The sequence below is a fragment of the Xiphophorus hellerii genome, chromosome 11 (genome assembly GCF_003331165.1).
Source record: "Xiphophorus hellerii strain 12219 chromosome 11, Xiphophorus_hellerii-4.1, whole genome shotgun sequence".
Classification (NCBI taxonomy): Eukaryota; Metazoa; Chordata; class Actinopteri; order Cyprinodontiformes; family Poeciliidae; genus Xiphophorus; species Xiphophorus hellerii.
Genome location: NC_045682.1, coordinates 18910925 through 18934063, shown reverse-complemented (window position 1 = coordinate 18934063; position 23139 = coordinate 18910925). Strand labels below are relative to the sequence as shown.

The 23139-nt window shown below is 39.3% G+C and overlaps 1 protein-coding gene across 10 annotated transcripts; it reads right to left on the bottom strand.

Moving 5' to 3' along the window:
* Window positions 1-1472: 1472 nt before the first annotated feature.
* Window positions 1473-22146, bottom strand: p2rx1 (purinergic receptor P2X, ligand-gated ion channel, 1). 10 transcript variants are annotated; one of them, XM_032575726.1, is made up of 14 exons: window positions 21681-22146; window positions 12623-12767; window positions 8743-8814; window positions 8346-8415; window positions 6662-6749; window positions 6309-6389; window positions 5928-6069; window positions 5636-5781; window positions 4473-4563; window positions 4307-4387; window positions 4109-4204; window positions 2250-2339; window positions 2077-2115; window positions 1473-1992 (listed from the first exon to the last, which is right to left on the bottom strand). In XM_032575726.1, exons 1-14 carry the CDS (start codon window positions 21815-21817, stop codon window positions 1987-1989), a joined length of 1284 nt encoding a protein of 427 aa, XP_032431617.1. In that variant the 5' UTR covers window positions 21818-22146; the 3' UTR covers window positions 1473-1986. The 10 variants fall into 10 exon arrangements, with proteins under 10 accessions (XP_032431617.1, XP_032431620.1, XP_032431618.1 ...); XM_032575729.1 differs by having other exon boundaries at window positions 1473-1995; window positions 8358-8415; XM_032575727.1 differs by having other exon boundaries at window positions 2077-2112; window positions 21681-22145.
* Window positions 22147-23139: the final 993 nt, after the last annotated feature.

Below are 23139 nucleotides of genomic sequence, written 5' to 3'. Positions count from 1 at the left end.
AATTATCCATTTAAAAACAACTTAAGTATTAAAGGTGTCAAGAGAACACCATTTTAAAACGATGAAAACCATTTTATTTACGCAGAAACTGTTGAGTATTTACACAAGAAATGGAGATGGAAGGCAGTGCGGGATTTCAGACAGTAATTATTAGTATTATGAGAATGTATATTTAAAGGAATACACTAACAATACAAATTGGGGAGTTTGGGAACTCTGGTGTTTATCTTAAAGGAACAGCTTTGTTTGTTTGTTTTTTGTTATATAAAGCTGTTAACAGTAAGGGTTCCCTTATCCATAATAGAGAGAATTTATATAGAAAGAGCTGCTAATGGCTAGTCAGATGGGCACCAAAGTTGCAGCTGAAATTTTCTATATAAAACAACTCAAACTAAAACTACTCACATCCATGAGTTGCATCATATTCAAATCTATATTTTGAAGATGCAGCTGTTTTCTGATCATCTTTGACCCACCAGAAAAGCACAGGAAGCAGATGTATTGCAGCCATATTCCATCTAAGCTAATTACCATTTTTTAAGTGTATAAGTTTTAATGTTTGCTAGCATAGCAATGTATCCCACAGGTATGAACACTTTCTGTATGAATTGTTTCATTTGCTTAAATCAGCTAAATAAATGTGACTGTTTTAAGTGATGCTCTTTGTGTACATGAGCCACTTTTCACAGTTTCAACTAAAACCTCGTAATGCACTGGCTTGTAGTAAGAAGAAAAGAATAAAATATAGCTGCATTTTAATTACGAATGTGCACAAAACTGTCAATATTCCACTAGTGTTGAAATAACACAATTTCGCAATCCTGCATTTTCATTAAATAAACACAATTAAGATCACATATAAATAAGTTTCTTCACCCGATAAGTCATTAAAAAAACCGTGCTGTGCTGTCATCCTCCTACTTCCTGTTGTCTTTTCTGCCCGTGATAACATCTGGTTATTGATCACGTTACTTATGTAATGTGAAAAATGTTTCCATCCCAGTTTTGCGAAACTCACTAATTTTAATTTTTGTAATTCCAATTTGCGCAATAGTTGATGGAAGCGCAGCATGCGAGTCATTAACTCTGAATTGTACTCATTCCTTTCTCACTTACTACAAACTGACTACAGTATGACATATTTCTAAAACAGGTAAGGGAGCTGTCGCTTAAAACGTCACAGAACTTTAAGGAAAATCCAAACTATCCCTTTAACATCTTTGTTGCTGTCCTGCTGTGACTGCCGTCTGTGCCTGCTCTCTGTTTGATGTCGGGCTCACATCTGAATGTACTCACTCCAATAAATGGAAGCATGGCACATCCCCATGGAATGCAGTTACAATGTAAATATGTACCAATATAAACAAGCTATTTTTTTTGCATGCTTTTTGTACTCAACAGTAAAACATTAAAAGTATTCTCTAAACACCCGAACGTTTGCCTGTTGCTGTATGAGTAAAGCAAAAAAGCACAACGGTTGAAGAACTTGTTTAATTTAGTTCAACTCTTCGTCACATGTGTACACATGGGGTGAATCGCTGTGGCGGCAAATGCAAACACAAGTTTGGTCTGTTTTTTTATGTGGAGTGACGGGGACTCTGACGGAGGTGATGAACGATTTGTCCACACAGAACACCAACGTACCGCATCTTCTTCTCTCAACCGTTTGTTTGCAGGCATGATTCGAGTTGTGGAGGTTACACCCTTCTTGGGAACAACAAACACCAAAAAAAATACACATACAGCTTGGAAATAGATGGCTCGACATTAAACGGTAATGATTACAGTCAGTCATGTTGGCTTTTTGAGTGGGAGGAGGTCTCTGGTTGAAGATGCTGCTGAGGATCAGCGAGAAACAATGTCTTATTTTCTCAGAGGTCCGTCCAGAGTTGGTGTGCGTGAGTTTTCCCCCCCGTTTCCCATGACGTTGTTTCTGTGCAGTTCACTTTATGAAGCAGCTTGCACGCTGCCTTCTTTGCTCCCAGATCACTTCTGCTAAAGAGTGGAAGGGGAAAGACCTCAGCGATCAACAAGGCTTTATTTTTCCCTACAGTCTATAATCCTCATTTCAGATACCTCAGCCTCTGTGGATCCTACCTCTGAATCAGGATCCTGCTGGACAAAAGCAAAACAACAGAACAAGGAACCATTTAGATCTCTACTGTGAGCCTCGTCATTGCTACCTTTACAGAATACATCTGGAAATCAACAGAATCTGTTCTGATGTCCTGATTTCACCTTGCACTCACATTGGGCTTGTCTTCGTCTTGAACTTGTCTTGAATTTGCTTCAAAGGTGTAATAGGCGTTAGAGTCTAAATCGATTGACTCATTGTCCTGCTGTAAATACAAAACGTTCTGCCTGTTTTAGTGGTGCGACTTCAGGGTAGGGCAGGGATGGGCAACTCCAGGCCTCGAGGGCCGGTCTCCTGCAACTTTTAGATGTATCTCTACTTCAACACACCTGAGTCAAATAATGAGGTCATTAGCAGGACTCTGGAGAACTTGACTGCACTTAGGAGGTGATTCCGCTATTGGATTCAAGTGTGTTGGACCAGGGAGACATCTAAGAGTTGCAGGACACCGGCCCTCGAGAACCAGGATTGCCCCTGAGGCAGAGGATAGTTTTTATACTATTGATGAGGCTTGTGGATGGGTGGGAGAGGAGAGTTCTTCAGGTGAGATCAAGCTTAGGGATAGTGGATGCTTGTGTGGGGGAAGACTTACGGTTAGGGGAGGTTTTCATGCGAGTACCGTGTCTGATAACTGGTTGTGCTTTATATAAATCATGCAGCTCTCTAGCTCTAGTGGTCTCCGATGTTAAGAACCAACAGCAATAACCTGTTGCCCTTAATCTGATGGATGGATACATGACATTATGACCATAGTAGAATATTTGCTCCCCTTTTGGTGGTAAAAAACAATCCCTGACATGGATTCCACAAAACCCCTAAAGGTGCACTGTGATATCTACACAGCTGCAAGCAGTAGATTCAACTATCAACAATCTCACATACTGTTGATTGGGTTGACATTTGTGGAACTAACTACTCGGCCAAGTCAACATCTCAAACCATTTTTGGTTTGAGATGAAATACACCGCTCCCAGTCAAAAACAACCAATCAGGAGCCAGGAGGAGGGTCTTAGCGCTGTCACTCATGCTTGTGTTTTCACATCTCAATGGCAGAGAAACAACTTACCGTTACAGGAGATCTGTGTATCTGCCGTCATTGGTGCTTATGCTAACTAGCCTGCGCATTCCTGACAGACTATACTATTGGGGAGAAGCTGTAGTCTATCACAGCGCAAGGGAGACTGGGGAAGAGAAGTTGTGAGCAGTGCCTATGCAATGATTGGCAGCGCCAAGGCCCTCCTTCTGGCTCTGATTGGTTGTTTCAAGTCGGCACTGGGAAAAGGCAGAGGAGCTCAATTTCTTTCACAGATAATCATTCTCATGCCATACTGTTGTGACAGTATTAACCAATATGTACAGAATATCTTTTATAAAAGTTACATACTGTAGCTTTAATCGATGTCTAATTTATTTCATCCACTTACAGGAGCCATAAAAAGAGCTCACCAGGGTTAATCTCAGTGGTCATAATGTTATGCTTGATCAGTGTATGTGACACTCAACAGCCAAAAGGTGAAAGGTGTTAGGTGATGTTGGGAATGAATAATTCTGTTTTCCTCCGTCTCTTTTAGCTGTTTGCATGCTTGCACACACACACGCTCACACACCCTTGCGCACGCATAAACAGAGCTTAAGTTAAGGGAAATGACACACTGGGGACCGCCCTCTTTAGAGCGTAGCTTAGATAGAGGCCTATAAAAGGAATTAGAAGCTGTAGTTAGGTGCCATTTTGCTGTGTTCTCCCATAAGGAAAGCATGACAACGGGCCAACGCTGCGTTTTAGTCTTAATAAATGGAATTCATGAATTTAACTCACTGATTCTTCTTGAACCTCAAACTTTACGAACCTAGCTGAAGAAAGGATCGTCTCCAACAGTGAAAAGAATTAGCAGTTAGAACTTCCCAACAAGGGCTGGTGTGAGTAACAGTCTCTCTGCTGCCATCTTGTGTTTAAAGTAAAGAAACAGAACTTACCTGTGTTTGTGTGTCTGTATATTTGAACTTCATGTTCTTATAAAACTCCCTTTTTGGTAGCAAGTAAAGCAGCACCAAGTCACAAACAACAGTTGCCTGCAGATAAAGAGAAAAAAAATAATATTTTTAGATTGTGAGTGACTCTTATTGTTGATGGATACTTTATTAATGTGGAATATAAGCCAAGCAACAACATACCACTCCAAAAATCCCCACGCCTGAGCCTATTGCTGTGAGTGTTGGGATTATGTCAAATTTTCTTGCCTTTAAAGGACACAGCTCCAGTCATACAAAGCTCGCTTTTTTAAAATGATTTATTAATGCTAAATTCATACTAATGAAAATAAGTATTTATTTTACTCACCAGTGACTTCACAATGACATCAAACCTGATGCCAAAAACTTTAAGGAGGGTTCTCTTGGGAATTTTATCCTCCATATAATGCTTTGCATACCTGTAAACGATCACAAGGACTGTCAGAATAAGACCTCACTGCTTCTACTTCATCTCATAGGTGTCGACTGAAAAATATAAGGATGTATAAATAGTACCCTTGCAACCAATAAGCGCCTTAATAGAGCACGAGAGAAGCCGCAGAACAAAATGAAGCATTCTAAACGAATAAGGAATACAAATCAATGTGTTAAACTGCCCGAGACAAGCAAACATCATAAAGTTCAAACTAAACACATCTGAGGCAGAATAACATAAGGAGCAAACAATGACTTAAGTCCAGTCAATAAAATGAGCAGTTGGTGATGGAAAAACAAGGTTCATCTAATTGAATATTTGAAAAAAACCCTCCTTTTTCCTAAAATAAAATAAAAATCCTAGAACCTACCAGACAACAGGCTGGTACACCTGTTGTACTATTAAATATTAGTAGTTTTATATAAATACATATAAAAAAGTACAATGTCATTGCAGAGTTGACTTTTTTAAACTAGCTTGAGTTTCTAATATTAGCTTGATTAGCATTACTGTCTGTTCCCCCAGAGAAACCTGGTCCTAATTCTGGGATTAAAAAAAGTTGCCACCATTTCTAAATCCAGAATGTTCCATAAATAACAGAGGAATCAGAAAACATGTATTGTGTATGTTTAACCTTCCTGTTATCTGCTGAAAGTAGCTTTAGATATTGTTTCATAATCTATCCACGCTCTGAACTTCTTCGCAATGTTTTCCCTGACCTGCCACTTGTGTTCCTTCAGTCTTCATGATGCTGTTTATTGACTAATGTGACAAACTATTTATTTTTGGCGTGTCCGAATAAATTAGGAAAAATACAAAATGCCTCCTAAATAAAATCACCTCAAAATGACTAAGTAATTCACTGTAGTTTGAGGATCTAACTTACACAAATGCAAAAAAAAGTTTAAGATGTGTGACTACCTGTGAAAGGTAAGCAAATACACAGAGACTTAATTATTTTTTTAGATATCAAAATTGCATATCTCTAGATGAAATAACTGTCATCTGAAGTCTCCAAAACTGACATAAATTTGCTACTCAGTGTATTCTATCACCTGAAGTTATACCCAACCGACGCACTGGCGCTATCGGTCTCACTTGGGTTTCCATAGAGACCGTGAAAGTTGTACTCTGGCTTACAGTGTTTTACATCAACGTCGAAGTTACATGTCCAGTCGACGACAATGCCAATAGCCCCTCCCTGTCGAGCAGACAAAAAATGTAAACATCCATAATCAGACAATACATCTGCAGCTGTGATTTCACAAAACATAAACCTGCTTCATCACAACTAAATAATGCAGAATCATTATCAATTAACGCAGAGATGCTTTGCTGGAAACTTACCTCTTGGGCTAATTTTTCAAAGCTGAAGCCAGACAGTTTAACTATATCTCCCAGTTTGAATATTGGACAGAGTGGTTCTTTCTTTGGATGGAAAAGGCATTTGCCGATGTAGTTACCATCAATTCCCTCCACCAAGTTACTCCTGCGAACAGTAAAAACAGCTTTTCATAAAAGCCACTTCAGCTTGGTCGTATGCATTCATGAACTGAAAACGTTTTATAATTACAGAAATTTTACAGAATTAAACCACTAATGAACTATTCACACGTTTAACAGAGCTCAATTAGGATTTTTCAATAGTTGTAGATAAGCTTGTTGATTGTTAATATTGAATTAGGAGTAAGTTTTGTTGTCTAGTTTTTATTTGGTGTGAGCTTTCACCTGGTGACTCCAAATAAAGGGAAGGTTACAGAGTTTTTGATGAAAAGCGTGTAGTTTTCTGCGGATATCAGAAGAGGAGGACTGGAAAAGAAAAAGAAAAGAAAATCAGACAGTGTTTCTGCTGTTTTAAAAAAATGTATATTTAAAACATCTTTTTATTTCAGTTCAATTATGAGGAAGAATTGCTGAAGCACAAACTGAATCAGGGATCATAACTCATACTTAGCTTCAAACATTAGCTGAATAGACTGATATGTTCATAATTAAATTAAATATTTTCTTTATACTGACACTTCTTTTACAGTTTGCAGCGTTATAAACTGTCACAGGATAAGATCGCAGATCCCACGTACTTCGGAATAGTGTGGTCGTCCTCAATTGGGCACCATGCTAGCACCTCACAGGTTTGTGTTTTGTTGACACAGACTCCAGTCATTTGTCCTTAAAATGGGAACATGTAAAATCTCATCATCAAGACAGAATTTCAAATTGGAACAAGAATGGGGCAAAAAGTACATCTGACGCTCTGAGAGGCAGCATCTAACAGAAACGGATGTCGCTTTTGACATTAAAGTGTTTTAAAAACATCCTCTGCCTCCGCACTTCTCCTTATCTCTGATTAACATCAGCAGCGGCAAAGCGGGACATTAAAGTGAAGCAGAGCAAATGCTGATGTAGATGTTTTTCTTTATCTTGCCCCTGATTCTGATATATAAATATATAACTTCTGTGCACGCGATTGGTTCGCGGCAATCTCGTCCTCTCATCCGGAGAAACGTGCAGACGCGAGGAGCCATCGCTGACCTTTGGCTGAAACTCACCGACCTGTTTGGCCACGGGGGCCCGTTCCCGTAAGCTTATACATTTCCACCAGCCTGCCACCTCTAAAGGAACTCTGCCACCTCAAGGTGAATTTGATGGGTCTGAAGAGGACAGATCTAAAGCTTTGCTCTTATTGAAGTCGATGTGGGACGAGGAGAAGTGGAAAGACTCCGAAATAAAAAGCTGGAAACTGACAAAGAAGAATATGTTTACGTAACCGTTGTTTGGACCCATCAACGGTGCTCTCATGTTCTGTCCCGTTGCTGTCATGCAATGAGACAGCTCAGACGCACAGCCTTAATCTGGTGTCTGTTCGCTTTAGGTTGGGGTTTTAGGTCACAATATAAGCAAATACACCAAATGTTTGGTTGCTAAGGCTTGGAGTGTTGGTTTCAACCCCATGGCCAGTGGTGGACGATGTAGTAGTACTGAAATGAAAGTGTTCAATCAAATATGAGTAAAAGTTTCCTGGTCCAAAGTTGACTCAAGTTAAAGTACTTACTTTTGAAAATACTTAAGTATTCAAAAGTACAATTTATATTTTTTAAAATCGGCACAATGCTGTAATGTTTTCTGAGCGTTGGAAGTTTATACCACATGTAAAAACATGAGCATAAAAATGCAATTAAAAAGACAACTATTTTTATTTTTTATTATGTAAAATGTTCTCCATGGTTTTTTTTTGTTGTTTTAGCTTTTTCATTTTTCATTAAAACTACAAAATCTAATTGATGCCTTTGCCTGCTGCATTTGGGACCTCCACCACAACCTACAACATGACAAGGAAACAGCAACAATGGTAACGTTAGGTGTTGCCAAACTTAATTTAGAAACTTACGAATATCAAACGTGGAGCTAAGACATGGCTTTGAAATGTAGTGGAGTGAAAGTCATAAGTACCCCAACGAAAAAATACCCACGTAAAGTAAAGATACTCAAAAAATGTGCAGTACTCAAGTAAATATAGTCAGTTACTGTCCACCGTTGCCCATGACCAATAGCAATCTACGATTTCCATATAAATGTTGCTGCGACATTGCTTCTGGCAGTTACTGGAAGCCCCTTCCTAGATCGCAAATACTCAGTAGACATCAGACTTTGCCGTCCTCCAAGGATCACTAAGCAATGTGTTTTCAGATGCAAAATCAAAAGGCGATACCGTGAGGCCACCGAGGCTTGATTGGAGCTCCGCATAGATGGTTACTCAGACTTTACCGTGTCCCGTACGTTTGAAACTCCCTCCTACGCAGTCGGCGTTGGATGTGCAGTCGTGCATCCCTTTAAGCTGTAAGGGAACAAGAGAATGGGGTCAGTTTGCATATAACATGTTGGAATGTAAACAGACAGCCAGTGAAGAAGAAAACAGAGCAACACCGTTGGGTTAAAACGATCTCCCGTACTGTGCGGCCTGTTAGTGTTGCATCGTACTGAAGCCATTAGGTTTACACGGGTATTTCCTGCTACACAACAACAACACAAATGACCAATTACAGAAACAGTCTTGGAATGAGACACGATTCAGGCTTTCTTTTACTATTTATGGCAGTGTGTAGGACAGACCAATGGCAGCAGGTGGGACAGTAGCAAAAAAGAAGGGAGGCTTAGCACATACCTCTGGGCATTTTCCCATCTTTTGACCTTCGGTAATGATGTAGTTAGTCATCACTACGAAAGATGAGTCTCCCTAAAAGTTCAAAAAGAGTCACAAAACATAAATCAAATATTTTATGTGAAGGTATATCTGCCACTATACTGCAGAATAAAGAATGCAGTCAAGCTATTGCCTGAAGTGTTCACAACCCTTGAATGCATATTGACATCCATTGGGGATTGTTTGTGATAGACCAACACAAAATGGCACAACTCTTGAGTTGCAGAGATCCGGGGTTTGCATGAAGAAAGTCAAAATTAATCCTGTGTCCAGTTTTCTACAAGCCACATAGGAGACATAGCAAACATGTAAGGGAAGAACATGATCTGATCATATGGGAAATATTTGCAAATATGGGCTAAAATCTCAGCTTGTAAATGTGCAAAACTAGTAGAAACACATTAAAGCACTTTCAGCTGTAATTACCTCAAGGTATAGTCTATAAAGTATTGACTCAAAGGCACATGCATGTCAAATCCATGCCACACTTTCCAGATTTTGAGAAAAGACTTTAAATCATACAATCTTTTCAGTCCACTTCACCTCTGGTGTTTGTTTTCCTTGTATTAGATGAGGAGATTTTTAGCTGGGTCCAACATGAACAGTGTAAACCTGAACAAACTTGACAGATCTTCATCTCACATCTTTTTGAGAAATTTGACAGTTTAACATTTTTATTTGAATACTTTCGAACAATATTCAAAACAACTTCAGGCTACAATGGACACAAGGAGCTTATACATTTGTTAAATGTATAACAAATGCTGATTTTACATTGGACAAATATTCTCCTACTCAACAGACTGTACTCTTGAAATCAGCCAAATGTTTATGATTATGAAACTGAAACTTGTAAACGTGAATGAATTCAGTTTCCTGTTTGGAGCGCATGCAGCAGACCTTGAGGAAAATCACTGCGGACGTTCTTCCTCTTACTGTGAGATCTGAATGGAAACAAAAACTACGGTTCTCTTTTGAGCTTGTCATGATGAAGTTTTAAGAAACCACATGGCAAAACTCTCCCCCCCTCTCTCCAGTTTTCAGTGCCTGCTGACATCACAAGGTCAACTTTGCTGTGTTTGGTGAGTGCTGAGTCAGTGTGAAGAGATAAAGGAGAAAGCCAAATGGGAACACAATGAGGGAGGGACCAGCAGACGCAATGTGTCCATTCAGATTAACGAATCAGTGGCATAGCAAACTTTTCATCCATCCATCCATTTTCTGTACACCCTTGTCCCTAGAGGGGTCAAGAGGGGTGCTGGTGCCTATGTCCAGCGAAAGTTTCGGGCGAGAGGCGGGGTGCAAACTTTTCAAAATGTATTTATTTTATCATGTTGTATTGTTTTCTTAAATGCTACAATTTGTTTAATAATTTCTGCCACTTGATGCGGTTTCTTTTTTTTATTTGCTAGTTGTGACTGTTTTTTTTTTTTTTTGTTTCATCCAAGCAAATGCAGTATTTGCAAGGAAGACTGTGATTGGCTGGCGGTGTGGGTCAGTGGCATACACTCGAGTTGCAAACGCAGACATAAGGCTCAGAGCAGGCGGGGCAAGAGTGCGTGAGAGTAGAGCGCCTGTCAGAACTATTGAGCAAGAGTGTGTGAGATTTAAAAGCTCACACCATAAATTTTTGTTTGTTCACATGGAGATGTGCGCTCATGTCACGCTCGGGTTGGTGGCACAAGTAGTGTTCTTGTGCCACCAACCCCCCCTCTTGTGCCCCCCCCCCCCCCCCCCCCCCCAACCACACACACACACACACATCTTTGAGTGGCTATCTTTTTGAGGACTTTCCATTGACTTTTATTCATTTCTACAGCCTAAACCTTAACCTTTTCCTAACCCTATCCATTACATTCCTGACCCTGACCAAAACTCAATTCACACCTTAGTCCTAAATCTAACCCCTGACCCAAAAACAGTGTTTCCCCTTGTGGGGACAAGGCTTCGGTCCCCACAAGGAGCAGTGGGTCCCCTCAATGTAGTATGTGTCAGGAAAATGGTCCCCACAAGGTATTGCAAACAAACGCACACACCATCTAAGTCAGGGGTCTCAAACTCCAGTCCTCGAGGGCCGCAGTCCTGCAACTTTTAGATGTGCCTCTGCTGCACCACACCTGAACAGAATAATTAGGTCATTAAGACTCTGGAAAACTGATCTACACAAGGAGGAGGTCAGTAAGTCATTTCATTCCAGTGTTTTGTACCTGTGGCACATCTAAAAACTGCAGGACTGCTGCCCTCGAGGCCTGGAGTTTGAGACCCCTGATCTAAGCTAACTGGTGTTTCTCTCCATTCCAGTCTGTGATAAGGTTGTTTTCTAGCAATTTGATGTATCGGACTTCATCTCTTCCTGAACCTCTCTTCTGAATGAATCAAGCATTTCCTTATAGTGTATATAAGTATTTGGAAAATTCAAGTTATACCTCAAAAAGAATTAGTTTTCTTTTCAGAAAGAGAAAGAGAGAGAGAATCATTGACAGATGTTTTTGATAGAGTTGAGTCTTTAAGCAGTTTGAGAACCTGAGCACTCATTCTTAGTACAGTTCAAATTTAACCTGTATGTTTATGTTTATGTTTGTTTTCTTTACTCACATTTTAATAGAAACACCTTAACATGATTTAAATTTAGATTTATATACAAAAACTTTAAGTGACTAGATTCAACGTAACCTTTCAATCAATAGCCAAAGCCCCTCATGATCCACCATTCTGGAAACCTTATGTAGCCCTGCGCTACATACGTGTGCTGAGTCTTAGTGAAACATTATCCTTACCTATCTATAGTAGCTTTTGCAACTATCATTTTTATTGCTTAGTTTTATTCTAAAGATGATTTCAAGATCTCACAGTTGTAGTTTTGTGATCCCCAGTTGGTCCTGACTCCAAGAATTGATCAGAGAATTTGTTGATGCTAACAATTTCTAATTCAAACTATGCTATTCATGCTAATTGCCAGTATAAAACCAGAGTTTAATATTTGAAATCTGAAATCAACTTCTGCCCTTCTATTAAAAGTATCGGTGAAACTTTGTTTTATATGGAGCCCTCTGTCACACACAGTGTGACGTCACCTCTAATCCTCACAAAGGTCAAAGCTTTGTAAAGGGTTAGAAATTAGCTACAAAATTCTAAAAGTTGCCTCTCCAGTTTATTGCAACCTAAAGAATGACCATTTAAGAGTTCTTTTTTCCACACATCATGCTGGAAATTGATTCCTACTTGATCAAAGCACACAAAAAAGATCTGTTCATCAAGTTGGTAGCATCTCGTTTGTGTGATACTTTTAAAAAATGTCCACACCCAAAACTCAAACCAAGCAACCTTTATGATGTCTTTATGTTTCTTTCCCACAGGTTATAATCCTGGCTTAGGTTTTAGGTCAACAAATGTAGTTAACCGCAGTGTAACTTTCGACTTGTGTACTTAGTTTATGCATACAATACCATTTAAAAACAAACTTCTCAAACCGGGTGAGTACTAAATTTAAAGAGCTACTTTTTTGTCTGTGTATCATTTCAGTGTGTTCATAGATAGATAACAGAAATGTAAGCTGTTGTTTGACAGTTAGTATGACTTAAATTCTGTCATGCCTTAACTGATATGCAGTTTCCTTTTGAAAGCAAAGAGTTGTGACATTTATTGTCAGAGTCAGGCTGACTTTTCATCTGTGTGACAGTTTGGTTTATGAACAATGCTGACTTCATCCCCTTCTGAGTGATTGTCCAAACAATGCTCCCTGACTTGTTCCAGGTTTAAAGCAAAAACTGGAGCGGTTTAGATAGCTGGAACGGGCAGCAACTAAATGACCCGGCCGGGCTTCGGCTGACCGCTTACTGACCTGAGGAGGGAAGACGTAGTCGGCCACGTCCCAGACGGTCTCAATCCCGCTCACGTTAGTGTAGCCCACTCCCTTCATTTTGGTGAGCACGGAGCTCACTGCCGTGTCTGTGGACTGGTAGCCCTTCTCATAGATGAAGACCCACCTGTGAAAGACACATGAGTCCTGTCAGCACCTCAACCACTTTCCAGCTCAATCCGTCCAACCAAAACCCAGCAGCAAGGTTATATACATGAGTGATTGAAGCATGACGCTCTGCACAGCCGGCAGCGTGTCTGACAGGGGACACGTGTGCAGCTCACTGTGGGTCAGCTAGTCCTCTCCAAAGAAAAGGACAAATCTGACAAGCTGTTTCTCAAAATGTAGACATCTACTAGCTTCAGCTGATGATTTAAAAGAAAAAGAAGAAGAAGCATAAAGCGTTCCAGGAAGCTGTTGAGCGAGTGCAAGTGATTCATGCAGAAAGTGAACTTTGTCTCTGCAGAGATCAGAAAGGAGACCGTGCACATTACTACATGTGGACACATGTGAAAACACAGATGCAAGAGTCCATTTTGGAAGATTGCTTACGCGTAAAAGGAAATTAAGAAATTATTTGAACAATAAAGTAAATACACTCTCAGTATGTTTTTGTTCATGTTTAATTTTGCCTCATAATGGACCAGGTGAAGCTTGTAAAGTTAGATGGCAACCCTTGTTTAATTAAATTAAACTAATTAGATTAAATGTCAAGTCACTATGGGTTTGATTATCTGCTGAAAATATATGCCTAGAATGCACATCACGTTAGAAAATGTCATGTAATATTTTCTGTAAAGAAAAACGCACAACATTGCTTTAAGAGGTCACAGTTTAGTCCTTGTAACGTCCTGGGTTGTTTTGAGTTGTTTTGGAGTTTGATTTATTGATTCTAGTTCCTTTGTCTCTTTCTTTCATTTGATCAGGCTTGTTTCTGTTTTACTTTAGTCAGGCCTTACTAAGTGATTCTGGTTGGAGCCACATCCTACTGAATACCGCCACCGCACACAGAGCTTGCCCAGACCGCGTTAGGCCGAGTTGGTTTAGGTACAAATTGCTATTGACCAATTACTGCCCTCTTGCAGTTCTTCAAGCTAGTATATTGCCCCGCTTTCTTACACAAGCTCAAACATTCTTTAGGAAAGTTTTGTTAAACAGACATTAAGTTTGAGAGTTACAACAGTTGAATCTTATTACACCAGTTGTATAACACTACAAAAATGCATTATATTTAAAGCTGGAGTATGGGACTTTTACAAAAAAAAATGTTTTACCTATATTTTATTAAAACTCTCACCATGTTGTGAGAGCTAATCGGTGAAAAAATCGATTTCGTCCACCTCCTCCCTGGGCCAAAAACAACCAATCAGAGCCAGGAGGAGGGTCTTAACTGCTACGAATCAATGCTGCTCAAAGTTTGTTTTTGTTTTTTTACTTTATTTCAAACAAATAACATCAACATACATATTGATGTTAACTCAAAGACAAATATTAAAATATTATAATAATAAAAAACAAATAAAGAATAATTACAGACATTGAGGGTGTTGATGTTAAAGTCTAGAAAGACAAAAGTTAAATATCTATACATTGGTAAAATAAAATGATGTGCACTTTTTCAGTTAGGTTTTCATAACAAAAAGTGTCAAAAATATATTCAAATACATGCGAAGAAGGTAGTACAGCAAAAAGAACAATAAAAGCAAAAAAAAAAGAAAAGAAAAAAATAACAGAGGGATCTGTTTATGAGATGAAGTAAAATTTTTGGAAAACAGTTAAAGTTGTTTTTTTAATCAGTTTCTTATTATTAATGTTAAGTTTTTCAACAGAGGCAATATACTGTACATTTTTTAAGTCAGTTTCTTGAAAATTATTAAGAGGGGATTTTTTCCACTCCATTTCATCCTGTGTACATAATATTTTGCTAGGATTATAATAAGATTCACTATATATATTTCATCTAAAGAAAAAGTTGAATTGTTAAAGATGAGTAAAATATGTAAATTTGATGAAACAATATTTTTTCCTATTTTTTCTGCAAGGAGTTTTTGCAAGCCTGATCAAAAATATTGTAGTGTGAGATAAATAAATGTTCAATACTTTCACCTTCTCACAGACAAAGAGAGCAGTTGTTGCTGGCATCTGCAGAGAAGCAACAAATATTATTTTCAACTGGATAATATCTATGTAAAATCTTAAATAAAAATTCTTTGATCCTATTAGTAATTACATATTTATGAGGCAATAAAAAGATTGCACTCCACAATTTTTTGCTCAAATAATTTTACTTATGGGAGTGAAGAAAGTTTGTAAGTGAGTTCTGATAAACCCGTTTGTAAATTTCTTATTCATTATATTAGTTCCTTCAATTGGAATTGAGTCATGAAGGTTTAGATCGTTTGGATGTATGGTTTGTGCTAAACAGAGCAAACTATGAGGAACAGCTGTAATGACCACTTCAAATTCTTTTTGAGACATCTCTCTGTCATTGTTCATAAAATGCTCATAGGTATACCACTCACCATTACTGTTGAGTAACAGATTTATCAAATTAATGTTATTATCAACCCACTTATGAAGAAATAGTGATTTGTTTTTATGTGTTATATAAGCACTGTTCCATATGATGCAGTAATGAGGAGAGTAGTTGTGTTTATGTGGAAGATTTCAACATAACAGAACCTGCTGATGAAATGTAGCTAATTTGACTGAAAGTTTTCCAACTGAGAAAGGACAACGCAATAAAAAATGTAGACCCCCTAGTTTACTGAACAAATGATTTGGGAAAATATTCCACATGGGAAAAATCCACTTGGGAAAAATCCAACGGAATTTGGATTTTTTTTTTTTTTTTTTAGAAATCTTTTAATCCAATTAATTTTTAACATTTGACAGTAAAAGTCCAAACATTTAAACCTCCTTCAGCTGAAGAGTTTGACAGAACAGATTTTTTTATTTAATGGGCCTTATTTTTCCACATAAACTTGAAGAGAATTTTATCTAGATCAGAACAGAACGATTTATTAACATCTAATGATGCGAAAAGATATGACGCCCTGGTTACCAATCTTTAAAAAGCCTGACTTGCCGATTTTGATTTTGGCTGATATGATTTTTTTTTGTCTGCAATGTCGCTAAATATAGCAAGAAAGTCACTGAGTTGGCAACAGTGGGGTGAATATTGTTAACTGTAAACATTCAGACCTGACCTGGTGGGCCGGTCTGTCAGTCAAACCTCTCCCTGCAGAGCAGAAGAGGACAGAGACTGATTTTTAAACCTTTGCTGACGAAGATAAGATTAGGGGATAAGATGGGCTTCACATGTAAGTATCGGCCGATCACCATCCCCCAAAATGAAGGAAATCGGTGCCCAGAAATCAACTGGTCGATAAATCAGTTGGCCAATAAATGTATCCTATATTCTACATGTATATAATGTAAACAGCACTGCCAGAGACGCAATAAGTTTATAACAGGTGTGTGAATGATCTAATGATCGGACTGCTGATTGCAGCCAGTCCACATTGTTAGCAGAACTAGAGGGCCCCAAAACCAGATTTCTCTTAGGGCCCCATCGAGGCTTGGGCCGGCCCTGGTCTTTTCTATAACATTAGAGGTTCTTGAGATACTATAAAAGCCGGTGCAGAAATCTTGTTTTTAACTGTTTATTCTTTCGCCTCTTTAATATGTGAGGTTTGTGCTGATGAAATCTTCTGTTGTCAAGATTTCAGTATTAATGCCAGGATTTGAGGCGTTTATGATGATTCCTGGCATGTTGCGTTGCTTTGTGTTTGCATAAGATCACCGAGAGGGACGGGCAACAGCTGGCGTGCCCTGGATATCAAGATATCATATCCACACAGAAATCCTCTGTCGAACATGTGGAGCTATTTTACGCTGGGTGTGAGGAGCAATTACCCACTGGCATGACGCCCACAGGACAACGTGTGTTTCATCACGGTGTTCATTTGTCTTCAGACAGTGGAGCGCTACAGACAGGCGTAATTCTGAGTACACCAAGAAAATAAGTTCAGCACAAAAGGCTATTAACAAGGAAAATGGGGGGGGAAAAATATACAAGCTAATGAACTAAATGAGTGTGGAAATAATAGATGGAGGCTGTGGAAAATGCTAATCTAATTGAGATTTGCGTTTGACGGACAGAGAACATAAATGCAATAAAGAAAGCTTCCTGATGTGTGGGAGCTTTTCTTCTAGCCAATCTGCAGCACTGAGATTAATCTTCCAATAGTGAGTAAGACTGATGAGAAAGAGCAAGAAAATATTGGATGCAAGCTAAAAAAAGAAAACCAAACAAAGATTGACTGACATTGGGTTTTACTTTAAGAGGTAACTACAACTGTGTTAATATTACTTAAATAGATGGACAGCTCTCACACTGGATCTAAATTCAAGAGTTTCAGTCATAAAAGTGCCATAATACTCTGTAAAATGTCTGATTTGTCTTTGTCTGTCCATTGAAAATGGGACTAAAAATTAAAGTGGGAATAAAAAGCGGCAAAAAGAGAGATATTCACAAAAAGATGTATCGATTTGCTGATGATTTTTTTTTGGCAACTTCTTAATATTTCTCATTTAAAAGTTGGCAGTGTGCAGAAATTCTTCATTTGTCTTATCACTCAGCAATCTGGCCACAAGCCAACAACGTATTGTTTCTAACTCTCAGATTTCTACTGATTACTTGTTGAGGTTGACCTGAGGTTAATATGAACATGAACATTCCTGACAAGGCTGTGTTTGTCGGCCCCGGCGCCGCCCTGACCTGTTCTCTGGGCCGCTAAATTCTGAAGAGGAGATGCAGGACAGCTTTCTAATTACATCTTCTCTGTGGGACATCGCCATTGGCTCTAATGTGGCCTGATAGGCTGCAAGAGGCTGGTGACAGAACTGGAATGAGGCATGGCCAGCCCGCGACACAGAAAAACCAAATTGAAACGGTTTCCCCTTTTTTTCACTCATCTTTCTACCGATCTCACCTGTGAGCCAAAACTAGCTGTCATGTTTTAATAATCATATATTCCTACAGTGGCGCAGTTGGTAACACTGTTGCCTTGCAGCAAGAAGGTCCTGGGTTCGATTCCCGGCTGGGGTCTTTCTGCATGGAGTTTGCATGTTCTCCCTGTGCATGCGTGGGTTCTCTCCGGGTACTCTGGCTTCTTCCCACAGTCCAAAAACATGACTGTCAGGTTAATTGTTCTCTCTCTAAATTCTCCCTAGGTGTGAGTGTGTGTGTGAATAGTTGTTTGTCCTGTATGTCTCTGTGTTGCCCTGTGACAGACTGGCGACCTGTCCAGGGTGACCCCGCCTCTCGCCCGGCACCAGCAACCCTGGATATATTCCTACATGCCAAACCTCAGTTTTGTGTAGTAGAGTAATAGAAAACCAACTAAACCAATTGTCATTTTATGCATGTTGCTGATTCTGTGGAATTAAATCATTAGTTGAAAGGGGCCTATAGTCAAAACAGCAGTTTATGCTTTAATTCCTATAGAAAAACTGGTTTCAAACAGGTTGCCTTTACGCAACAATGAAGTCAGCAGCTGTTGCTTGTGCTGGTTTCAGTACAGATCTATTTGAAAAATTTGAGTAAAATAGGTCATTGTTTTGAAGCAATGAAGCAAAAACCTGATATTAGAGGAGGAAATCATATGAAGAAATACAGGAAATCTTCAGATAAAATGATCTAAGACGATGTCAAATTGAAATCTAAACCAGAAAGTTGATAAATAAAACAGAAAACCGCCGTTGGAACTAAAGCAGCAAAGACTATCAGGGTGAAAGAATAATCTGTGTGAAACCGAGGTACGCCACAGTTTTACTGATGGAGAAACGACATGTGACGATAAAAAAGCATGCCTCTTTTTTTATAACATGTATGTCTTTCTGAGAAATTGCTTAGGGTTTATTTCAAATGAAATGGACGTTGAGATGGAAAAGAAAGGAAGGTTCAAAGGGAAAGAGGGAGATAGAGGAGACAAAGAAGGATAGAGAGAACACAAGAGAACATCCTAGAAGTCTGCTTCTACACCTGCAGAAAGGAAAAACAGAATCTTGGTTCTCAGAAAAGCATACCTTTAGTTACTCTGCTGCTCATTCTGCTTGGAATATTCACCAAAACAAATTTAAAAAGGTTTGAACTTGTCTCACTTAAAACTTTTGTTTATTTCTCACGTAAAAGACAAAACGCATGTCTTAAAGATGTTCAATAGACACTTTAACCAGCTTTTAACTGTAATTTGCTATATTCCTTTGTAAGTCATCTTCTTTTACAACTGTACTGCTTTGTCAAAATGACTGTTTTTAACAAATTGCGCTTTACACGTAAAATGACTGTTTTAGTTGTGGTTTGTGTTTCTGAAGTGGCCAGGTCAACCTTCAAGGTCTCAATGACCTGGTTAAATAAAGGTTGATGTCGACTTCGACTGAGTAGATGATGTGACTGCAAGTGGTGTTTCAACAAAACCACAACTCCCAAATTCACTAGTAAACAACACGTCTCTTGGTTGCAAACCAACAAGGTTACTTTTTGTGGAGTGGCTGGCCCAAACTGTGAACATGAGTCTAACCTGAATCTGCTGTTTCTGAGGCAAAACTGAGAAAAGCCGAGTATTACAATGATCCTGGCCTGGAACACATCTACAGGAATCAGAAGTTGGTAGACTCCATAAATCACATATGTTACAGAGCTCATTGTTACTGCACTTATACAAGTAGATATTAATTTAGTGGTTCAAAGGAAAGTTAAGTCTTTCTTTTTCTGGCTTATTGTAGATGTTTGAGTTCGTAAAGGAAAATGCAGCCCCCGTTATTTTCTAACACCGATATCTGCTTGCTTTCACTTTTTGTAGAGATAAGCTTTGTCAAGCTTCATGTTTTGATTTGGTACAGAATGAGTGGTGTTAGTGAATTTGTATGTATCCAATTAAGAGCTATTTTAAGGATTTTGTGCTTCCTTTTTCAAACACACCTATTCTTTTAGACACAGTTTTTCTTGCTCAGATGGTTTTAGATCAACACGGTGATGCAGTGGTTTTGTCACTGCTGGTTAATCTCTTGCATTTCAATACAAAATATTATCATGGTTTGATTAAAAGATCCAAGCGCAGAGAGCAGAGATGAGTTTTAAGTTTTTAATGAAGAAATAAATAAAGAAAGAAACTTAAAATTTGATTGAGAAAACAAAGGGTTGGAGGTAAGAATTAAAAATGTATTGAAACCCAATGGAAGTGGAAATTCAGAGCTGAGTTTAACGCAACAGATTTTGGAAAAGTTTGAATTTAAACATGGCGACTCCCACAGGCATTGTTCGCAGTTCCTCTTATGAGCATCATTTTCAACTTTATTTTCTTGAAGCTTCATTTCTTCAATTTAGAGATGCACAAGCTACATGTGACATTGATTTTAGATACACTCTTGCAAGTATATCTTGTAAAATTAACATCGCAGCTCATTACGACTGCTGACCCATTTTGCGAGGTCGGCCTTACAAGCTGTAACTAGGTAGGGCTAGCCAGAGTTGCTCCCACTTTCCCAGTGGGAAATGCAACTTAGGAGAGCATTCCAGTAGCTTTTTGCAACTGGGAAGTCATAATTTCCCAGTTATGACTAAAACTGGAATGCAGCATGAATACCAGGGAGTTTGCTGACTGGATAGAGAAACAGTGGTTGATTAGTAACTGGATTCAGCTTTGAGAGGAGGCCATACAGGTGGACTAACAGAGCGTGGATCCAAGTCTGATCCAAAACCTGAAACGTGGAATGGCATCGTACCTCCGTTTTGGGAGAAACAGTTGGTTTAAAACATTTGGCCCTCCCAGAACTGTTCCTCCATTGCAACTGGAGCAGTTGGGCTTGTAAGAAGCCAATGAGCAAAAAGCGTCTGAACCAACATAAAAATCAGCGCTTCTCTGATGGCAGTCAATTTTCCTCCACTTCATGGCGAAACAACAACAATCCATTTTAACGTCATGTGACGTTGGCAGTACCATATTTGAATACCAGATATTATCACGGACCTCCACATCTTTCTAATATACACATGCAAATGCAAGTAAGAACATTTTCAAATCACCTTTTTTATTGGAGTTTTTATTAATAATTGTTTTAAAATTATATTAAACAGAGTTGAGGTGTGCATTGAAGATATAATTGCATAATTTTGGGGGGGTTTCCAGATATCTGGCTATGTGTGGACAAGGCTTGAGAAGAGAGAGATAAGGACCGGAGCAGGGAGTAAACATAAATCTGCTGCTAGGATTAAGAAGGTACACAAAATAGATGATACACTATAAAGTTGTAAATTCTGCAACAGGCCGTGTTACATCACTTTCTTTCAGAGTTTCATATTTGAGGACTGTCAACATCACCCTGAGCAGATAACAGGTCGGGAGTGTTTGGCAGCAAATTGTGCAGCGCTTGATCTTTATCCGTTGTAGCATATGCCTCAGTGTGGTTCATCACACTCGCTCCTGCAGGTTCTGCTGCTCAGATGCACAAACTACAAATAAAAACATATATTGTGCAAATGCTGTAAATGAGACAGGTGTATTTTGAGCTAGTAAGACCACAAACCACTGATCATAGCTGGAAACAATAAGCCCATTAGAGCTACTTTAATAGACTCCTGCGTGTCAAAGCATGTTTGTGGAGGGTGGCTCAGGAAACATTAGTGAAGAAACGCGCACTTTTTTAATGTCTGGATTTGTAGGAGTGGACAGGAACTATCTGTCCTGTTCATCAGGATCTTCTGCCACGGCTGCCTGTCAAGGCTCTTCGATTGTTAAAGACCAGTGTTTGCTCTGTCAACAGGACGTGGTAAGCCAAAGTATATCGGTTTCCCACACAAACACTCGGTTCACTGCAAACAAAACCTCTCTGTTTCAGTCAATCTAGCGAGTCAGTCCCCCTACTTTCAAACCCAAAAGTAGAAGAAAAAGAAGAAGAAAAAATCCTCAGAGGTCATGACATCTTCACTGCTCTGATAAGCAAAGAGAAGAGGAGATGACTTTAAGTGTCTTACCCGATGATGTAAACCAGGACCCCCAGCTGGATGAGCCGGCACACCACTCCCACCCTCCTGTTCCTCACCAGCACCTGGCGAGGGGTCTCGTACTCGAAGAAGAAGTCAGACAGGGCGCTGGTGATTTGGTTCTTCATCTTTTCTCGCCAGCTGACCCGCAGACAGGAGGGTCTTCTCCTGTCGCCTCAATCGCATATATGTCTATAAAAGAGAAAGCAGAAAAAAAAAATCCCTCTTTCTCTCACTCTGAGTCTGTGCCTCGGCTCCGGGCTTGCAGAGACACTCCTCTGCTAACGTCTGACACGCTTCATGAGATGAAGTAAAGAAAGTTCCTCCCTCCAGCTCGGCTCTGCCTCCCTCCCTCTCTACTCGCCGGGGTCACCGTCTCCTCAGACAGTTGTGTTTGATCATCTGTTTTTCCTTTTTTTGGGGGGCATCTCTTGTTTTTTTTGTGCATCCTCTTAACACAACAAATAGATCAGAAGACATTTGTTTGACTTCTTCGAGTTAAGAACAGACTTTAGCTGTTGCGCTAAGAACCGGACCTCCTCCTCACTTAGGGCAATCAAACCTTATCATTTCCACCGAGACGCTCTTCCTGCATGCAAGCCGGAGATAAACACAAACGCAGCACGTGCATTTAAGCTTGTTTTCCGTTTCTCTTGTCACCATTTGCCAGAAGTTAAGCCTTCTTAAATTTTTATCTTCACTCTATGCGACTGTATATGTATGTGTCGGCGTGTGTATGTGTGTGTGTTCAGGGGAGTGTTTCTCACTCAGCTTTACATTCCTTTTTCTTCAGGAGGTGCTTTGCATTCCTAATCTTCCCTCACAGGATGTGTGAAGTGGCAGCTTGGAATTATGCAACAACTGAATGAGTGAAAATAAGATGGGATATTAAAGGAAATATTTCCCACAATGATAGAGACTTATGACTTGTCCACAGAGTTTTGACATTTGGGCTCAACAACCAGCTCCAAATCAGGGCAAAGCTGTTGATTTTTCTAAAACGGGAAAAACGTGTTTTGAAATTTTCCCCCAAAAAGCATGTTTGGAAGGATTTGGCGGGACTGCAGCGAATTTACAAGGATTGCAAGAAGGGTTTAATGTCGATCTAAACAATAATCCAAAATTAGTGGAGTATTTGGATTCCAAATGCTCTAATAAAAACAATATAATCTGTAGAATCTGGTGCAAAGGACGGTTGTTTTAAAGGGATACGGGCCGATAAAGGACTCGCTCAGAGGGCCGAGGCTTTGTTTGGAATTTTTTCATATTAATCATGTAGTTCTCTGTGTTTGCATGTCTGCCTTTATCTTTGCCTGTGTTGTTTAGTCTGTGTTTTCAGTACATATTATTATTATTTAAAGCATTAGTTTGGGAGCAGAACTTGGGGAATTGATATAAATCGAGCGAGAACAACAACAGGCAGTCAATGTGTGGTGAGATTTAAGCTGTT

Coding starts and splice junctions, on each gene's coding strand:
- p2rx1 (XM_032575724.1), bottom strand. CDS start 21,817: ATGAAGAACCAAATCACCAGCGCCCTGTCTGACTTCTTCTTCGAGTAC. Junction 2,340..4,108: donor ATACAGACACACAAACACAG/GTAAGTTCTGTT, acceptor TTGTATTTACAG/CAGGACAATGAGTCAATCGA. Junction 2,116..2,249: donor AAGACGAAGACAAGCCCAAT/GTGAGTGCAAGG, acceptor GCTTTTGTCCAG/CAGGATCCTGATTCAGAGGT.